Raw genomic sequence first — 15,963 nt, 5'->3', positions numbered from 1 at the left:
CTCCATTTCGCGATTCCACGGACCTAACAGACGAGTATCTGTGTCCAGATGCTCAAACACTAGAGTCTCCTCCATTCCATCTCCGGTCGATTTGGTGGCGGATGACCAGCAACCCACCCTCATCGACGACGATGAGACGCAGTTGCTGTCAGGGCAGCCAGTTGACATGCGCATTGTGCAGGAGGAGGAGGCGAGACAGGAGTTGGAAGAGGAGGTGGTGGACGACGAGGACACCGACCCCACCTGGACAAGGCAGATGTCAAGCTGGGAAAGTAGTGTGGATGTTGAGGCAGGTGCAGCACCAAAAAGGGTAGCTAGAGGCAGAGACATGTCCAGAGGCAGAGGTCAGCTGCTTTGCCGAAGCCAGGCCAGACCCGGAATGTCCGAAGATGTTCCCTTTTGTACCCAGCCCAGAAAAACTCCCCCATCGAGGGCACGTTTCTTAAAGGTGTAGAGTTTTTTCAAGGAATGCGCCGAGGACAGATATAGTGTCGTCTACACAATTTGCCTCTCGAAATCGAGTAGGGGCCCTGAGAAGAGCAACCTGTCCACCACTTCAATGCACCGTCATTTGGAATCCAAGCAATGGAATCAGTGGCAGGCAGCAACGGCAGGACAAACGTCGCCCGCCGTTCATGCCACTGCCTCTGCTCACAGTGCTGGCGATGCACTCCAGAGGACGAGCCAGGACATCACTTCATCTGCCTCCGCCACTTTGTTGACTTCTCCCTCATCCTCCCCTGTTTCTGTCTTATCTCCTTCTCCTGCACCATCAAAGGCACCATCAGGCGCTTCTTTACAACAACCCACCATCTCTCAGACATTGGAGCGCCGGCAGAAATACACCGCTAACCACCCACCCACGCAAGCCTAGAACGCCAACATCGCTAAACTGCTGGCCCAGGAGAGGTTGGCGTTCCGGCTTGTTGAAACTCCCGCCTTCCCGGACCTGATGGCAACTGTGGCACCTCACTATGCCGTCCCTAGCCGTCTCAACTTCTCCCGGTGTGGCGTCCCCGCCTTGCACCAGCACGTGTCACTCAACATCAGGTGGGCCCTTAGTTCCGCGCTTTGCTGCAAGGTCCACTTGACCACCGACACTTGGACAAGCGCCTGTGGTCAGGGATGCTGCAGTGCTTATCTTTAATGACAGGCAGGGTGAATGTGGTGGAGTCTGTTCCCCGGGTGCAAACTGGGGTGGCCTATCTCCTCTCCCAGGCCAAAATTCATGGCAGGAGTAGACTGAAACCCTACGACGCTGCAACCTCCACCACAGCTACTAGCGGCAAACGCTAAAACACTGGTGTGGGGAGACGTCAGCAGGCGGTGCTGAAGCTCATCAGCTTGGGGGACAGACAGCACAGTGCCTCCGAGGTCAGGGATGCCATCCTGGCTGAGATGGCATTTTTTTTTCCCTGCTACACCTGGGGCCTGGCATTTTTACGCCTGTGATAATGGCTGGAACCTGGTAGCGGCTCTGGAGCTTGCCAGCCTCCAACACGTTCCATGTTTGGCCCACGTCTAACCTAGTGGTGCAAAGTTTTTTAAAAACATACCCAAATGTACCGAAGCTACTGTTGAAAATGCGGCGCTTGTGCGCCCACTTTTGCAAGTGCACAGGAGTCGCTGCTAGCCTAAAAACACTCTAGCAAGGCCTACATCTGTCCAAACACAGGCTGTTGTCCGTCATTCACACACGCTGAAACCCTACAATACCATATCTTGAGCAGGGTGTGTGAGCTGCACAGACCTTTGATGGAGTTCCATCTACAAAACCCAAGGGTTCCTCAAAGTCAGCAACCAAAGTTTCTGCACCATGAGTTTCCAGGGGTGGCAGAGTTATGGCTAGGGGAAGAGGCATGGATAGGGATGATGTCTAGGGGCAAAAGCAGTGTGGATGTGGAGGCAAGCTAAGCAGGAAAAACTGGGGGTACAAGCTAAGGCATGGACTGGGGTGATGTCTAGGGGCAAAAGCAGTGTGGATGTGGAGGCAAGCTAAGCAGGAAAAACTGGGGGTACAAGCTAAGGCATGGACTGGGGTGATGTCTAGGGGCAAAAGCAGTGTGGATGTGGAGGCAAGCTAAGCAGGAAAAACTGGGGGTACAAGCTAAGGCATGGACTGGGGTGATGTCTAGGGGCAAAAGCAGTGTGGATGTGGAGGCAAGCTAAGCAGGAAAAACTGGGGGTACAAGCTAAGGCATGGACTGGGGTGATGTCTAGGGGCAAAAGCAGTGTGGATGTGGAGGCAAGCTAAGCAGGAAAAACTGGGGGTACAAGCTAAGGCATGGACTGGGGTGATGTCTAGGGGCAAAAGCAGTGTGGATGTGGAGGCAAGCAAAGCAGGGAAAATGGTGGCTAGAGGCAAAGGGATGTCCATAGGCAGCAAGGGCAAAGATGCAAAACTCTCCCGTTTCAAGAATTTTCCTGACTTGTTTCCCCACAAAACATTCCTGGGAGGAGGGCTGAAACACCACCCTCCTCCTCCTCCGCTGTTAGATTTACCCCAGCTACGAGCTGAAAACGCTGCAACACTGGTGTGGGGAGACGTCAGCAGGCTGGGCTGAAGCTCATCAGCTTGGGAGACGGACAGCACACTGCCTCTGAGGTCAGGGATGCCATCCTGGATGAGATGGCAATTTGTTTATCCCCGCTGCCCCTGGGGCCAGGTTTTTTAGCTTGTTGGAGGGCTCTGGAGCTTGCCAGCCTCCAACACGTTCCATGCCTGGCCCACATGTTCAATGTAGTGGTGCAATGATTTTTAAAAACATACCCCAAATTAGCTGAGCTAAGGGTGAAAGTGCGGCACTTGGACACCCACTTTCCCAAGTCTACAGTACCTGGAGCTAGCCGCAATACACTCCAGCAAGGCCTACATCTGCCTGAAGCACCTACTGTTGTGCGAGGTCACCACACGCTCTAACCCTAGATACCGTATGTTCAGCAGGGTGTGTGAGCAGCAGAGACCTTTGATGGAGTACCAGCTACAAAACCCAAGGGTTCCTCAGAGTCAGCTCCCTCACTTTCTGCACCATGAGTTTCCATGGGTGGCAGACTTATGGCTAGAGGCACAGGCATGGATAGGGGTGATGTGTAGGGGCAAAAGCAGTGTGGATGTGGAGGCAAGCTAAGCAGCAAAAACTGGGGGTACAAGCAGCCGGTGACATCATCACTGACAAGCACAGCTGTCTGTCAGCTGACAGGCTGACTTTCACCAAAATGAACAGACAATGGATAGACTCATCATATACATGTCAGTTACATGACAAATTTAGTGCAATTTGCAAGTCCAAGATGGTTTGGAGATCTGCGGAGAGGAATCTCACCACCTCTTGCGGGTGCCATCATTTGGAAGGCAAGCCCTGGGCTCAGTGGGTGAGAGCAAGCGCAGGATAATCGTCGTTTGGCCTGGCGGCCACTGCCTCTTCCACTGTTGACAGGGCTGGCGCTGCAGTCCAGACCAGGAGCCAGGACACCTCCACATCTGCCTCTGACACTTTGGGGAGTTCACCCTTATCCTCACCTTTTCCTGCCATTTCTCCTTTTGCCCGCGCCATCATGCGCCTCTTCCCAGCAACTCCCCATCTCCCAAGCCTTTCATTTCATGCTAAAGTACAGCGCAACCCACCCACATGCCCAAGGCTTCAACGGCCTCATCTCAAGAAATCTGGCCCAGGAGATGTTGGAATCCCGGCTGGGGGACACTCTGCCCTTTTTGGGCAGAGTGTCTACTGCGCCACCGCACTGTGCCGTCCACACCAGCACTTTCCCCCAAACATGAGGCGGTCCCTAAATTCAGCGCTTAGCCCTAAAGTTGCATGTGACCAGTTACGAATGGACAAGTGCATGCGGACAGGGACGCTACCTTTCAATTTGGGCACAGTGGTTGAATGTAGTTGAGGCGTGGACCGGGTCGCAAAATGTGGTGGCCTGACTTGTCTCCCCACACAACATTCCTGGGAGGAGGGCTGAAACACCACCCTCCTCCGCTGTTAAATTGACCCCAGCTACGAGCTGGAAACGCTGCAACACTGGTGTGGGGAGACGTCAGCGGGCCGTGCTGAAGCTCATCAGCTTGGGGGCCAGACAGCACACTGCCTACAAAGTGAGTCATGCCATCCTCGATGAGACGGCAATGTGGTTTTTGCCACTGCACCTGGGCCCAGGCATGTTGTCATGTGTGATAATGGCCGTAACCTGGGATTGGCTCTGTAGCTTGGCAGCCTGCAACATATTCCATGCCTGGGCCACGTTTTTAACTCATTGCTGCTAATCTTTTGAAAAAGGTACCCCAATGTTCCTGAGCTACTGGTGAAAGTGTGGCGCTTGTGCGGATAGTTTTTAAAGTGTATAGTTGCCGCTGCTAGCCTCTATGCACTCCTACAACGCCTGTACCTGCTGGAACAACGGCTGTTGTGCGACGTCTCCACACTGCTGGCACTAAACATATCATGTGTTGAGCAGAGTGTGTGAGCAGCACAGACCTTTGATGTAGTTCCAACTCCAAAACCCTCGGGTTCGTCAAAGTCAACTCCCTCAGTTGCTCAACCATGAGTGGCCATGGGTGGCAGACTTATGTGAAATCCCATCCCATCCATTGCACTGGACACGAAACATTAGCATGCGCTCAGCACAACTTCGGATATGGCAGATGCGTTAAGCAGGGTGCAGGGTACAACACAGACCAGGCCCGAGCACCAGGAACAGGTGTTAGAAATACTGCAGCATCTGCCATTTCCTTCCAATTTTGGGGTTTTGGACCCGCCACCGACTTGTCTGGACCTAAGTGGGGATCATGAGACACAGTTGCCATCAAGGCAAGCTGTGGTCATGTGCGGTTTGCAGTAAGGGGGCAGTGCGCAATTGGAAGAGGAGTTGGTGGATGACGAGGCCACCGACCCCACATGGACAGGGGTGATGTCTAGGGGCTAAAGCAGTGTAGATGTAGAGGGAAGCTAAATCAACAAAAAACCTGGGTAGAAGCAAAGGCATAAACTGGGGTGATGTTTAGGGGTGAAAGCAGAGTAGATGTGGAGGGAAGCTAAGCAGCAAAAACAGTGGGTAGAAGCAAAGGCATGCAAAACTCTACCCTGTTGGAAGACTTATTCCTAGGTCTGGAACACGTTAATGGCCCCCCTGGACAAATTACTGCCACTCAGGGGCCTAGTGTCACCAGGAGGGACAAGTATAGGCGCATGTTGTGGGAATACCTGGCCGACACCAGCTCTGTCCTCTCCGATCCCTCTGTGCTCTACAGCCTAAACTTATTTTCTCATCTTTTTTTCTGAACTGCACATCTCTTGCCTGCTTCCTTTGGGATCTTAGAAATGGTGGTCCACTTCCACAGATGGTAACTTCAATAGACAGTGTAACGGGAGTAGCTGAGGGATCGCTGTCTTAACCACTTTTTGGCACAAAATTAACTTCCAAAGCCAAATATGGTGCAAGTATATGATGCAAGGACACCTACACACCTATCTCTGACACATTGGGGAGTTCACCCTCATGCGCCCTTTTGGCCTGCACCATCATGCGCCTCTTCCCAGCCACTCCACATTTCCCAAGCTTTTCATTGCAGGCAGAAGTACAATACAACCCACCCCCATGCCCAAGCCTGTAACAGCCTCATCGATAAACTGCTGGCCCTGGAGATGTTGGTGTTTGTTTATGCTTCTGGAGACCCAGGCCTTCCGTCAGCAGATGGCAGCTGGGGCACCTCCCTATGCTGGGCCTAGCCGTTACTACTTCTCTTGGTGTGCTGTCTCTGCCTTGCGCCTGCATGTGTCCCATAACATCAGTCGGGCCCAGAGCTCTGCGCTTTGCTGCAAGGTCCACTTGACCACCGACACATGGACAAGCGCCTGTGGTCAGGGATGCTGCAGTGCTTATCTTTAATGACAGGCAGGGTGAATGTGGTGGAGTCTGTTCCCCGGGTGCAAACTGGGGTGGCCTATCTCCTCTCCCAGGCCAAAATTCATGGCAGGAGTAGACTGAAACCCTACGAAGCTGCAACCTCCACCCCAGCTACTAGCGGAAAACACTGTAACACTGGCATGGGGAGATGTCAGTAGGCCGTGCTGAAACTGATCAGCTTGGGGGACAGACAGCACAGTGCCTCCGAGGTCAGGGATGCCATCCTGGCTGAGATGGCATTTTTTTTTCCCTGCTACACCTGGGGCCTGGCATTTTTGCGCCTGTGATAATGGCTGGAACCTGGTAGCAGATCTGGAGCTTGCCAGACTCAAACACGGTCCACGCATGGCCCACGTTTTCCAACTTGTTGGTGCCATGTTTCTTTGAAACCTACACCATTGTGCCTGATATACAGGTCAAAGTGGGGCCATTTTCGTAAGTGAGAACATTCAGAGCACACTCCTCTCATCTTCGCACCGTTGGCTGGCGGAGGAAGACGAGGGGGTTGGAGTGGCATCTGATGTCCCTATCCCACACGAGGCTAGAGGGTGCACTTCAGTGCATCCCATTGCTTCACCACAAATGGTGTGAAGGGGAGTGGAAAATGGAGGAAATGGAGAGTGACCCTTACAGTTGGGGCCAGCAAAGGCATGCCAAGTAACACACTGGCACACATGGCTGACTTCATCTTGGGTTGCTTTTCAACACATATTTCACATCATGAAGAACAAATAATACTGGATTTTTTCAAGCCTCGAACCCCGGTCTAGGTCTAATGTCTGTTCCTTTCTTATATTAGGGGAGAGGGAAAAAAAATTACTTCAGTGATACGTTTAGCGTACATAGACTGACTATTAATGTGTATCCCACTTAGTGTTGTTAGGGTTACACACCGTCACAACCTGGCTAAAGCTTCTATAGCTGTTAATAAAGTCAACATAACTTTACGGTATCCAAAAAGACAGCTGGTACCGACAGAGAGCAAGACAAATGTCACCCAAAGCTGTGAGCTCTGAACACCCACAGTGACTTTGGCGTCATCATCATTATAAGGGAGCGGGTGGTAATAAATAACTTGGCAGTGCCTAAAACCCAAAAAGCTTATACAACTATATTTACATTAAGATACACAAATGAAACTTTTCAGTAGCATGTCATGAGACAAGCTGATAAGCTCTTCCTTTGTGCAGTGCTATTTGAAAGTTAAACGCTGCCTTTATTTTAATTCTGGAGAAGGTGCAGACATTAGATTTAGAACATGTTGTCTTCATTGTCCAAATCCTCTATATAGGTAACGTGTTTTTCGGGCCGAGCTGTCTGGGAACGAGCTGGTGCAGCACTGACAACCTGGGTAAATATGGCAAGAGCCTGAGATGTAGGGTGAATGAATCCCCAAATTATTTGTGGAATTCCCAGTGAGACAATGGCACTGTATACCAGTATTAAAAATTGTGGGTGCACATAACCCCCATATATTCTTTGAATTCCCAGTGAGACAATGGCACTGTATACCAGTAGTAAAAATTGTGGGTGCACATAACCCCCATATATTCTTTGAATTCCCAGTGAGACAATGGCACTGTATAGCAGTAGCAAAAATTGTGGGTGCACGTCACCCCAATATATTCTTTGAATTCCCAGTCAGACAATGGCACTGTATACCAGTAGTAAAAATTGTGGGTGCACATAACCCCCATATATTCTTTGAATTCCCAGTCAGACAATGGCACTGTATACCAGTATTAAAAATTGTGGGTGCACATAACCCCCATATATTCTTTGAATTCCCAGTGAGACAATGGAACTGTATAGCAGTAGCAAAAATTGTGGGTGCACGTAACCCCCATATATTCTTTGAATTCCCAGTCAGACAATGGCACTATATACCAGTATTAAAAATTGTGGGTGCACATAACCCCCATATATTCTTTGAATTCCCAGTCAGACAATGGCACTGTATACCAGTATTAAAAATTGTGGGTGCACGTAACCCCCATATATTCTTTGAATTCCCAGTCAGACAATGGCACTGTATACCAGTATTAAAAATTGTGGGTGCACATAACCCCCATATATTCTTTGAATTCCCAGTCAGACAATGGCACTGTATACCAGTAGTAAAAATTGTGGGTGCACATAACCCCCATATATTCTTTGAATTCCCAGTCAGACAATGGCACTGTATAGCAGTAGCAAAAATTGTGGGTGCACGTCACCCCAATATATTCTTTGAATTCCCAGTCAGACAATGGCACTGTATACCAGTAGTAAAAATTGTGGGTGCACATAACCCCCATATATTCTTTGAATTCCCAGTCAGACAATGGCACTGTATACCAGTAGTAAAAATTGTGGGTGCACATAACCCCCATATATTCTTTGAATTCCCAGTCAGACAATGGCACTGTATACCAGTAGTAAAAATTGTGGGTGCACATAACCCCCATATATTCTTTGAATTCCCAGTGAGACAATGGAACTGTATAGCAGTAGCAAAAATTGTGGGTGCACGTAACCCCCATATATTCTTTGAATTCCCAGTCAGACAATGGCACTATATACCAGTATTAAAAATTGTGGGTGCACATAACCCCCATATATTCTTTGAATTCCCAGTGAGACAATGGCACTGTATAGCAGTAGCAAAAATTGTGGGTGCACGTCACCCCAATATATTCTTTGAATTCCCAGTCAGACAATGGCACTGTATACCAGTAGTAAAAATTGTGGGTGCACATAACCCCCATATATTCTTTGAATTCCCAGTCAGACAATGGCACTGTATACCAGTATTAAAAATTGTGGGTGCACGTAACCCCCATATATTCTTTGAATTCCCAGTCAGACAATGGCACTGTATACCAGTATTAAAAATTGTGGGTGCACATAACCCCCATATATTCTTTGAATTCCCAGTCAGACAATGGCACTGTATACCAGTAGTAAAAATTGTGGGTGCACATAACCCCCATATATTCTTTGAATTCCCAGTCAGACAATGGCACTGTATACCAGTATTAAAAATTGTGGGTGCACATAACCCCCATATATTCTTTGAATTCCCAGTGAGACAATGGCACTGTATAGCAGTAGCAAAAATTGTGGGTGCACGTCACCCCAATATATTCTTTGAATTCCCAGTCAGACAATGGCACTGTATACCAGTAGTAAAAATTGTGGGTGCACATAACCCCCATATATTCTTTGAATTCCCAGTCAGACAATGGAACTGTATAGCAGTATTAAAAATTGTGGGTGCACGTAACCCCCATATATTCTTTGAACTCCCAGTCAGACAATGGCACTGTATACCAGTATTAAAAATTGTGGGTGCACATAACCCCCATATATTCTTTGAATTCCCAGTGAGACAATGGCACTGTATAGCAGTAGCAAAAATTGTGGGTGCACGTCACCCCAATATATTCTTTGAATTCCCAGTCAGACAATGGCACTGTATACCAGTAGTAAAAATTGTGGGTGCACATAACCCCCATATATTCTTTGAATTCCCAGTCAGACAATGGCACTGTATACCAGTATTAAAAATTGTGGGTGCACATAACCCCCATATATTCTTTGAATTCCCAGTGAGACAATGGAACTGTATAGCAGTATTAAAAATTGTGGGTGCACGTAACCCCCATATATTCTTTGAATTCCCAGTCAGACAATGGCACTGTATACCAGTATTAAAAATTGTGGGTGCACATAACCCCCATATATTCTTTGAATTCCCAGTGAGACAATGGCACTGTATAGCAGTAGCAAAAATTGTGGGTGCACGTCACCCCAATATATTCTTTGAATTCCCAGTCAGACAATGGCACTGTATACCAGTAGTAAAAATTGTGGGTGCACATAACCCCCATATATTCTTTGAATTCCCAGTGAGACAATGGAACTGTATAGCAGTAGCAAAAATTGTGGGTGCACGTAACCCCCATATATTCTTTGAATTCCCAGTCAGACAATGGCACTATATACCAGTATTAAAAATTGTGGGTGCACATAACCCCAATATATTCTTTGAATTCCCAGTCAGACAATGGCACTGTATACCAGTATTAAAAATTGTGGGTGCACATAACCCCCATATATTCTTTGAATTCCCAGTCAGACAATGGCACTGTATACCAGTATTAAAAATTGTGGGTGCACATAACCCCCATATATTCTTTGAATTCCCAGTCAGACAATGGCACTGTATACCAGTATTAAAAATTGTGGGTGCACATAACCCCCATATATTCTTTGAATTCCCAGTCAGACAATGGCACTATATACCAGTAGTAAAAATTGTGGGTGCACATAACCCCAATATATTCTTTGAATTCCCAGTGAGACAATGGCACTGTATACCAGTATTAAAAATTGTGGGTGCACATAACCCCCATATATTCTTTGAATTCCCAGTCAGACAATGGCACTGTATACCAGTATTAAAAATTGTGGGTGCACATAACCCCCATATATTCTTTGAATTCCCAGTGAGACAATGGCACTGTATAGCAGTAGCAAAAATTGTGGGTGCACGTCACCCCAATATATTCTTTGAATTCCCAGTCAGACAATGGCACTATATACCAGTAGCAAAAATTGTGGGTGTATATAGCCCCAATTCTATTGCTAGGGGACTTGCAGGGTATTTCTGAGGTGAAGGTGGGGGGGCACACCGTTGGAACGGGGATTTGGGGTGTATATATGGGGTATACGGGAATACACTGTCAGTGTGTTCCATTCAGGATCCTGGGAAAGCTGGGTTGCGGCGATTGAGCCCGTCAGTGCCACGTTACACTGACAAGCTTCTCCCTGGAATTGAAGTTATATGTAAGCCCAATATATTCTTTGAATTCCCAGTGAGACAATGGCACTATATGGCAGTAGCAAAAATAGTGGGTGTATATAGCCCCAATCCTATTGCTAGGGGACTTGCAGGGTATTTCTGGGGTGAAGGTGGGGGGGCACACCGTTGGAACGGGTATCGGGGGTATATATCGGGTATACGGGAATACACTGACAGTGTATTCCATTCAGGATCCTGGGAAAGCTGGGTTGGCGCGATTGAGCCCGTCAGTGCCACGTTACACTGACAAGCTTCTCCCTGGAATTTAGCTCTTATAAGAGCTGTTGGTTGTCTTCTCCTTCCTATCCTAGCCTGTCCCTGCCTACCCAGAATCTAAGCCCTAGCTAGCTGGACGGAAACCTCCGTCCTCGGTGAATTGCAAGCTCAGAATGACGCGAACCTGGGCGGCGCTGTTCTTTTAAATTAGAGGTCACATGTTTTCGGCAGCCAATGGGTTTTGCCTACTTTTCTCAACGTCACCGGTGTCGTAGTTCCTGTCCCACCTACCCTGCTCTGTTATTGGAGCAAAAAAGGCGCCAGGGAAGGTGGGAGGGGAATCGAGTAATGGCGCACTTTACCACGCGGTGTTCGATTCGATTCGAACATGCCGAACAGCCTAATATCCGATCGAACATGAGTTCGATAGAACACTGTTCGCTCATCTCTAATCTCTACGCAAGCCAGTCACTTCGACAGAGTCCTCTGTACGTACGATGGAGCATAGCCACACAGGTATAAGAGCACCTGCATCTGTATTTTGTTAATATCGTGCCACATTTGCTCTATATACACAGCAGAGCATAGGTGCATAGGTATCACAGCAGCTGTGTCAGTACTCTGTTCACTTACAGTAGGCTCACATCTGTGCCAGGTTCTCAGTCCTTTGGGTCCCCCAGGCGAACCGGACAATGAAGAACCGGACTCCTAAAACCGCGGTTACCCAAGGACCCCAATGACTTTAAACACATTTACTTATCTCTCAGTGCCTATTTTCCAAACCTTATTCTTTTTTAAGACTATAATAGATGGTATATACCTAAAGTGAGAGATGAATAGATTTTCAGACACAGATTTATCCAACTTTCTTTCCAATACTGAAGCCAACAAGCAGAATTGACTCACAATTAGTCCTATTTTTTACTGTTTTCAGTAAGTTAAAGTGCTAACAGTCATGCATCAGCTGATCATTGTTTAACTTTTCAGAACTTTTGCACCCGGACCCATGAGCATTAAACTATTAAAAAGCAAATGGGGGGAAAAAGGCACCTTACCTTTGTTTCTTCTAAACGCAAAGCATCCAGCAAATAGTGCAGTAGTTCTTGGCTATCTTGCTGCTGGAACGTTTTAAATCGAGGGGCCCTATAAATGATGAAAATTCATATAATAGGTTTAATGGTACATTACTATCAGAGAAAAAGTAGCACTTCATTGATGAGTGTTGTATTTAAGAAGTAGGAAAAAAAACAAAAAACAGTTGGCCCACCAGAGACTTCAATGGCATGCTGGGAATTTCATGACAGTGGAAGAGTCACAGGTTTTTAACCACTGACGTAAATGTATAGATATAGCACTACCCAATGTGGTGGTCAGTAGCCCTGCAATCGTTGCTTTGGGACTGTTCCGTGAGGACTTACCTTACCTGGTCTGGAATAAAATAAAGGAGTAAAAATTGGTGGTCTGGGTCCAGAGATGTGTCATGAGGAGTTTTGTCTATTAGGAAGCTGAACATGATGCCTTCAGCTTTGTCTTGTACTGATCATACAAAACAGTGCCCAACAGGGGAAACAGCTGCACGGTTCTCTCATTTAGACAAAGAATCTGGTCCCACCAAGTCCCCCAAAAGGCATGCACTCTATATTTCTTACTTGCTAAAAAGTGTGCCTTACAATTATTAAAAAAATATGTAAAAACTAAGTATAGAAAGCAGATAAATAAAACATGTGAGCAGAGACATCACACATTGACTAAGTACTGAGGGGCTTCCAGGGGAACTACTCATCAGGTAGGTAGGTCCTCTGGGTAGTTTAGTGATGACACATGATGACCCTAGTTATTTAATAGCAAAACATCAAACAATGATTCTAGATGGTATGCTGGCCCCTGACTTTCATACTTTAGCTTCAATGGTTTAGGTAAAGTTCACACTTGCGGCAGTCGCTGTCCGTAGGAGACTCTATTGCAATGTCCTGCATGAACAGCTTTTTCATTTGCTGCTTTCAGTTTAAAAATAATAGACACCTTATAGACCCCATTAAAGCCAAGGAGGTCCATCAGGTTCTGTGCATAGCTGCTATTTCACCGGTCCACCTATGCTGTCCTCGAACCATAAAAGCCATGGAAACTTCTAAAAGGTTTATTATTATTATTATTAGTGCCTTACTTATGTTTCCATATGTCTTCATTAATATTTTTTTAGCCAATATTACTCTGTCACATGCATATTTTCACGTATATTGCAGGCTGCTATATTCTGTTCTCAGTGAAATCTGTCCCTTTAAAAGGGAGTCTGTCAGTACATGTGTTATAAAGCTAATCACAGTATTTTGAGGTGATTCTACAGACTCCATTTATTTATTTGGCTTGCATATATATATAGCAGCTTTTCAGTCCCAATTCTAGGTAAATTGCTGTTGTATTCATATGCAAATTAAAGGGAAGGTGTTTTGACTGGGAATCTAGAGCAGAGACTGAAGCCTTGGCAAGCTAAGACACACCCTCAAAAGAATGTTTCCACTCATTTGCATATTAATAAAATATCACTTAACATAAAAATGGGTCTTCAAAGCTGAATAACAGAGGCATATTTGGAAACTGTATAATCTCCTTTACAAGGTACTGTGATTAGATTTATAACCAATTCATTGCTGACAGACTCCCTTTAAGCTGAATTCTTAGCAAATTGATGAGTACTTATAATTAGAGATGAGCGAGTAGTGTTCGATCGAGTAGGTGTTCGATTGAATACTACAGTATTCGAAATACTCGTACTCGATCGAACACTACTAGCTGTTCGAAGTTTAAGGTTCGATGCAGAACCAGCGTTGATTGGCAGAATGCTATACATTGCTAATCAACGCTGGTTCTTCTCTTACCTTTACAAGTCTTCTCCGTGCAGCGTCCTCACGCCATCTTCCGGCTGGAATTCACTCTGCCTAGGCATCCGGCCTAGGCAGAGCCGACTGCGCATGCTCGGGCATGCCCTCGCATGTGCAGTCGGCTCTGCTCAGGCGTCAGGCCGGGCAGAGCCAACCGCGAATGCGCAGTTGGCTCTGCCTAGGCCCCGATGCAGCTGCTCACAGCTGATAGTTCGGTATCTTGCATCAGCACTATTGTCCTTTTAACCACAAAAAATGCCCCAAATGTCCTTCATCACAAGCCCTCCTCCTCCTTTCTTCTTACCACTGTGTTCTGCTGCCCAGAGAGGTCTGAAGCCATCCAGGTAGACCGGGTGCTGCTCTCTTGCCAAGCTTCCATAACTCCTGGGGTAGGTGGGTGATGGTAGGTTTCCAGGCTGTAGCAGAGTCCCACGTGTCCACAGTAGAAGAAAGAAATACCAGTCAGCTGTAGCATCTTCACACATCAGCAATATATGCCAAAAAATCATCCCTTGAAGAAGAAGTCCACACTTCCATGTAGGTTTTTTCCTCCATGCCGCATGGTGTCCATGCTGTCCTGGGGGATGGTAACAGGCACATGTGTGCACAACAGGAAACCAGCTGAACCAGGTCTTGTTATTGTCCATGCTTTACAATAGAAACAAAAGGAACAAAATACTCCACAGGGTCTTCTATTCGATTTATAGTTTCTGATTCATAGTGCTAGATTGCTTGGTTACAGGATTCTTGAAGATACAGAGAAAAAAGAGTGAAAAAGGAAGATAAAGTTTGCTCCCAGCTTGGAGCACTGCATCAAGGCAGCCAGCCACTCAGGGGGGCGGCGCCTAAAAAAAAAAAAAAAAAAAAAAAAAAGGAAAGACTTCAAGGAGAATCCAGCCCGATCGTCACCTCGTGGACTTGGTAATTATAATTTTATCGAATTTTGCGTACCCCTGAAACGAGCATTTCTCCCCTTAGACTATAATGGGGTTCGAAATCCGTTTGAACAGTCGAACAGTGTGCGGCTGTTCGAATCGGATTTCGAACCTCGGACATTTTAGTGTTCGCTCATCTCTACTTATAATCTCTTAGGAGGACAGAGATAAGGACTACAAGAAGAGAGGTCAGCTGAAAATCTGAACAAATCTCTCCAGGGTAAAGTGAAAAAAATGCCTGTAGCAACCAATTAGGTGACTGGCAAATAAATGTGAGCAGAAACTTTATTTACCCTTATCATATAAATTTCCTTTAACATGGTGCACACTTATCGAAACAAATAGCTAGAAAAATGGACTAGGCACCAAACCAAAAGGTGCAAATTATAAAAGCAAAAATATATGAACGACTTTATATGATGAATAAAAAATAGAGAAAAATACAGAATATTGAATATTAAATGGATAATGTAATGGATATCACAAATATATCTATTAAGCAATGAAGTCTTTCATACGTTTTACAGTGTAAAGAAGAAAAAGCATTTAGAATTGTGTGTTCATTGCGATATCTCAATTTGGATCATATCTATCCATTAAGTTTTTAAATAAAAGGGGCAAAAAGTTTTCTTTTTTTATATGCAGGGCTTAATTTACAAATGAAATATCCTAAACTGAGCTCTGCATATTAGTATCTGTCAGGAAATGTACCAGACAGTACTAGAACTGATTCGCAGCATTCTGACAGCTAAAAGATGTGTACTTTTTTTCTCCTTGAAATTACGCTCCAAGCAAGACGCTTGGCAGGACTGGACTGCTGGGATGGTGTGTTGACTTGACCACTCACAGATGTGAAGACATATGGGAGCCAGTGCCAGTAAGCTACAACCTGTTGTACAGTGTCAGCAGTATAATGACAGAACAGGTTGGACCCTGGTTAATGGTGACATGAAGTGAAGGGCAACAGTCACCGAAAAATACATGCTATGCTCCTTACTCATGTTAGAAAACCTGTTAACTTGGCAACCAGTTTTGTACCATATTTAAGCAAGTACGTTCAGAGGCATTATAGTTCCTACAATATAAAATAAAGTCACATTATATTGTGAAAATCTTCTTTGAGGCAGATTGGGTTTTTCAAGAGCAAAATCTAGTGTGTGCAAAGAAAATGACAAAT

General features: G+C 46.1%; 1 protein-coding gene across 1 annotated transcript in view; it reads right to left on the bottom strand.

Annotated features, from left to right (window-relative positions):
- The window catches only part of USP45 (ubiquitin specific peptidase 45), a 113,118-nt gene that overhangs the window by 44,168 nt on the left and 52,987 nt on the right, over positions 1-15,963 (bottom strand). Inside the window, exon 9 of the mRNA XM_075268193.1 lies at positions 12,028-12,115. Within this exon, the coding sequence (XP_075124294.1) occupies positions 12,028-12,115 (88 nt within the window). The remainder of the gene's footprint in view (positions 1-12,027; positions 12,116-15,963) is intronic.

Source organism: Leptodactylus fuscus, chromosome 3 (assembly GCF_031893055.1).
Source record: "Leptodactylus fuscus isolate aLepFus1 chromosome 3, aLepFus1.hap2, whole genome shotgun sequence".
Classification (NCBI taxonomy): Eukaryota; Metazoa; Chordata; class Amphibia; order Anura; family Leptodactylidae; genus Leptodactylus; species Leptodactylus fuscus.
This window is presented reverse-complemented; position numbering and strand designations above follow the sequence as displayed.